A 5,431-nucleotide genomic window follows, 5' to 3' on the forward strand; every position below is an offset into this window, starting at 1 on the left:
CACAAACGGATCCAAAATGCCGCAGCCAGAGTTGTGATGAAATAAAGCTTATAGTTAGAGTGGCTCAGGTTATCCTGAGCTATCTCTATAGTTATGCTGCTATAGGCTTAGACTGCTGGAGGACATAGGGACCCGTTTTTCATCATATCTCTATTCTCCCAGTCTGAAGAATTTGTTTAGCCTAGTAAACTAGCCCCACCTGCTAGCAGCCAAAATCATTTTTGCCTAGCGGGCTAATCACAACGCAGAGATGTGTTTTGAATTTCTGGATGCAGAGCAAGCGCTGGGTTTTTAGGGCATGACGATAAAGCTGTGCGACGTGGAAGAAAGCCCAACAAGGAAGATGGCAACATCTATTGAACAGTTCTCGTTTGACTCAGCTTTGGAAGGATTAGACTTGGGGTTTTCGTTGAAACGTGAGCAGGAAGAGGTTCTACGCTCATTCATTTTTAAGAAGGACGTATTCGCCGTTTTACCGACAGGCTGTTTGTTTACACTCCCCCACCAGCCTCCTGTCGCGATAACTACGGTACGTCAGTCAGTTGCGCGCATTGGTCAGAGCGTTGGCCAATAGGCTGTTCTCATCAACAATCTTATGATGTCTCATTCATCGGGGCCAGACCAAATTACACATTTAATCTTACATTTAATCTGGTTTATCAGAATCTAACGTTCTTTGTTCGCTGTTGGCTAAAGGCAAGCTAAGAGATTTAGCCACATGGTACGCCATGCCCACATGTTTGAGCTGTTGTTTATAAAGCTAAAACAAGATTTATTTCTTTAAGGGTTTAAACACTAATATAATGTTAAAGTGTGTGTTTCCTCATATGCACACATTTTATTACTAAATTATAATAAAAGACTAATTTAAGATAAATGTCCTCCAGTTTGCTGGATACTAGCTCAATCACAGAAGAATAAGAATCAATGAACTAAAGGTTCTTTGTTTCTAATTAAGAAAATAATTTAGTTCAATTAATTTCAATTAAGTTCAACTAATAATTTAACCTTATTTCAAATTCTTTGGATCTCAAAAATTAAATCCATTCTGAACTCTGAAACCATTGCTTTATGTTATTTATAATAGTTTCCAGCCATGTACTTCCTTCTTCTTTCGACACAGTAGTTTAATTTCACTGGTTTTCAGCCAAGTTGTTAACTGAAATATGTTTGACTTGGAGCTGAATGATTTCTGTTTATAAACTAATATTTTTAATGGAAGTTGCGGGGAATTTATTCCATATACGTGCAGATTTATCCGTTTGTCCCCGATTTGATCTCGATTCACCTTTAAATTTGTTGTTCTAACAATGCAGCCAGTAGGTCTGCACTGGGGAAAAAAAATCGAAATCATATTAATAATTTGATCTTGGAGGTAAAAGAGACATTTTGCCAATGAAACGAGACTATTTAAACTTATTTCATGTGCATATTATCTAATCATCTTATTTTAAGAGTAAAAATACTCATTCCATTGGCAAACTATCTTCTTTACCTGCTCAAATTAAGGTAAATACACTTAATTTAAGAAATCTTTAACCATTTCTAAATGGTTTTTCCAGTGTGCTTCAAGAAACAATATGGGAGTCTGAATATCATCTGATCAAATAACATATTTACCACCCCTACACTGGGGTGGGTAATAAAGATATATAAATATATAATTGCACAACACACCAAATGCATGCATCAAGTATTTTTACTCAGCAGGACAAGCATCAGAAATGCTTTTCTACCTGACAAACAGAACACGCAGAAGAAGAACAGACACTCACACTTAGATGGATGGTGGTGTGGCTCTCAGCAGAACTCAAATCACCAATAAACTCCTCACATTTCTGGCAGTAAAACCCAACCACTGGAGAAATAAAACTCAGTCCTGAGAACAGAGAAGGAACACTGTAACATATGGCGGAAAAACATGTCCGAAAAGAGGAAAACCTTCAGAAATAAAAAATGGTATTACCTTCCTGCAGTAGCAGTTCCTCCAATTCTTTCACTAACGATTCTATTTGTCTCATTTTGGCCTTTTTCTCCTCTTTATGGTCACCTGCCTGTAAAACAAACGGTATACATTTATAAAATGGAAGATCATTGAGTCTTTTTATGGTTGGATGCATTATCCAATGGCCACTGCTACTCATCAGTCCATTACCTTCTGTTTAGCAGATGTCGTCTGTGGCTGATCGCTACTTCTGGTCCGTTTGTCCTTTTTGGCTTGAAAAAAAAATAATACAAACATTTTAATATTAATAAGAAAAAAAAACAAACAAAGCTAAAAGCATCTAATAATCTAACTACAAATAAGAGCATTATTCTTATATATTTGAAAAAACTAACACCATTTATTCAAATGATTGGATGCAAACTATTGGTTATTCACCAACGAGGAAGCAGATTTCTCATCTCCATCAGAAACTGCACATCTGCTGCATGTTATGCTCCTAAGAATTTAATGATAATATCGAGCATGCTCTCCTGAAGCTCAGAGGATATGTTGGAGCACAGCAATATGGGAAGAACAGCGGAGGTGGTAGGCGGAGACGGAGGATGTGGGATTTCGGAGTAACAGGAGAATCCTCTAATCCGTGACCTCTGCATTAAACCAAAGCCAAGAGTATCGAGTAACGTTTTAAAAATGTAAGGAATAGAAAGCCTCAATACTTGTGTGAAAATGTAACGAGTAGAAGTCAGAAGTAGGAAGAAAAATAAGTAATAGAGTAAGGTATAGATACCTAAAAAGTGTACTTAAGTACAGTAACGAAGTATTTGGTGACTTAGAAACGACACTGTCAAGGAACGCTATGGACAGAGGAAACATGCAAGAGGAGGAGAGTTTAGTGTCGGAGGTCGTGGATGAATCTCCTCCGTCATCCATTTATTACTTAGAGGAGGAAAGCGGGATGAAGATGTGGAAGAGGACGCCAGAGTGGCAGAAGCTTGGTTTGGTGTAGAAGGCTTCCAGCCGTACATGTTTGAGCCCTTGCCTCACAACGCTACCAGTTCTGTTAGCTCTACGCCTGCTGAAGACACAGAAGTCCATCCCCGTGAACACTGGGACGGAACTCAATGGGAAAGGAAATTATTCTGATTTCAATCGTTGCGTATATTAGCTGCGACATATGAATCAAGAAGCTATGACCGAAAAAATTTGATTGACAGATGACCATTGATATGATTGGCCGAATTTAGGTGTTCAGGCTGACGTATAACTAACTGGCCTGCAGAAGATAACGGAAAAAGAAACATAGATTAAGACATTTTTTTTTTATAATAGAAATTTTCTAAATTTTAAGACATTGTCTGATAAAGAGTACATTTATATACATGTTTAAGCCAGAATGGTTTGACTTTTAAATATGATTTCCTTACGACTTTAAGGACAGAAGCTTTAGTGCTCTACCCTATTAAAGGAACAACTTTCTACAATTCTGGATAATAACTTCCTTAAACTTAATTTTCTTAGTTTTATAACTAATGGCAACAGTGTCACATTTAACTTTGCATCATCTGGAAAAACTATTTATTTTGGCATGTGGTGAACAACAAGTTGGGGCAGCACCCAGTCCAACCACAAAGAAATTGATTGTCTGGATGAAACTAATTATTTTGATGGGTTTTTATTTTCTTTTTAAATACCAACAGGCCATAATGAAAATGAGCTGAAATAAAACAAACCTAACAAGTCTATTTTTAAAATGTAAGGAGTAAAAAAAAATACATCAGTAAAACATAGATAGCCAATGTTTCTAGTTAAGGGAACAAAGTACTTGGACTCTTGTTATTTGTCACCTCTGTAAATAAGAACTACATTTATTTAATGTAGGTATGTTTATATAAATATTAAACTGACAGAATAATTATTGATAAGAGCATAGAGGATATTTACTGACAAACGACAATAAATAAATGTTACCCCGAGAATTTAAAGCTGAAATATCTTTCGCTATACCTTTAATCTAGATGGCATGGATGTGTAAATATATGTGTTTCCTTATTAGCAAAGAAAGAATATTTTTTAGGATAATCTAGGTCATCTTAAATACGGATGTAGTGCTGGTTTATTTATCTGCTGGAACCGTGCAGATCGACCCTGAGGGTCTGGAGCCTGTCCTAAATTTGGCTGCCCCTCGGTGCTCATCTAACCCTGCCTGGCTGCCACTATAGAAAAGCTTTGGTAAAGAGCAATGCTTGGGATGCCCAGAGATCAGCCAACAGCCAGACAAAATTCAGAAAAAGAAATAAGAGCTTGAAAGGAGGATGGGTTGAATAGAAGACGCTGACCTTTAATCAGAGTCTGCAGAGACTCCAGAGCTTTCCGTACACTTGGGTCACTCAGTGTTGCCGCGGCGGCGTCTGAATTGAAGAGTTCGGCTGTTGCATAATTTTCCTCCTTCTGGCCTGGAGTCTTCAACATCCTGCCGGTATCTGAAGTTCCACCCATGTTGTTTAAGATACTCTTGATTTTCTCACATTCAGTGCTGTTCAGACTGACAGAGGAGATGGCAGACAGCGCCATCTGTTGGGGGGTTTTAGGATCGACCAGGTTACTGAACAGAGACTTGCTCTGGTGAGCGCCCATACTAGAACTACTGATCTTTTCCCCCGTGTCATGGCCAGTGTTCTGAGAAGAGGCTTCATTCCCATACAGGAACGATTCTTCATCCTCCAACTCATTGGCTTTCAGAGCAGAGAGGTCCTCCTCACTTTTGTCGTTGAGCCAAGAAAAGTCGCTTCCAACTCTCTCATGAGGAAGCAACATGCTGTCGCTTTCCAACAATGGCAAAACTTCCTGACTTTTCTGCTCTTGAACCTTGAACTCAGCAGTGATATTCCCAACCTTTTTGGTTTCATCAGATGCCTGTGTGGAAAAAACAAAACAAAAAAATCTAAAAACATATAAATAAAAATATTTACCTACAATGACTAAATGGAAAGATCTGGGTTATGAAGAATGAATAAACTCCCTGTTTATTTCAGTGATTTCCAGTAAGTGGGAATCAAAAATCATTTTATTGCATTATGGTTTGCTACAGTTGACTATTATTTGTTGAACAATCAAAGCTTGGTGGAAAGGGAGGCAAACACCTTGTTTTAAAATCTGACAAAAGTTTGGGAACCACTGGATTAGGAATCAGCAATGTTTGAATTTGAAAAATTTGGGTTCAGATTCCGAATCCTCTTTTCAATTCCTGCTCCTATTGATTCTTAATTCTGTTTTTATAAAGGAAGAATGATAATAGTTTAAATGTTATGAATTCGCTGCTAACCAGAACTCTGTCTGGACAAAAATAGTCTCAATGAGACTTAATTCCTTAAAGGTCTATCTTTAAGGTTTTATAGATCTTAAACTAAAATAATAACTTAAGTCACGCTTAAAATAATTTTTAGGTCTGGCAGCTTTATGTTAAAGAGGCAATAAAGTCGCAGG

The 5,431-nt window shown here is 37.5% G+C and overlaps 1 protein-coding gene across 1 annotated transcript in view; it reads right to left on the reverse strand.

Annotated features, from left to right (window-relative positions):
• LOC107096947 (serine/arginine repetitive matrix protein 2-like) overlaps nt 1-5,431 on the reverse strand; it is a 24,778-nt gene that overhangs the window by 2,558 nt on the left and 16,789 nt on the right. Inside the window, exons 4-7 of the mRNA XM_015393864.1 lie at nt 4,285-4,861; nt 2,156-2,217; nt 1,967-2,054; nt 1,776-1,879 (exon numbers count right to left, since the gene is read on the reverse strand). Of these exons, the coding sequence (XP_015249350.1) occupies nt 1,776-1,879; nt 1,967-2,054; nt 2,156-2,217; nt 4,285-4,861 (831 nt within the window). The remainder of the gene's footprint in view (nt 1-1,775; nt 1,880-1,966; nt 2,055-2,155; nt 2,218-4,284; nt 4,862-5,431) is intronic.

This window comes from Cyprinodon variegatus, unplaced genomic scaffold (genome assembly GCF_000732505.1).
Source record: "Cyprinodon variegatus isolate N-32 unplaced genomic scaffold, C_variegatus-1.0 Scaffold660, whole genome shotgun sequence".
Lineage (NCBI taxonomy): Eukaryota > Metazoa > Chordata > Actinopteri > Cyprinodontiformes > Cyprinodontidae > Cyprinodon > Cyprinodon variegatus.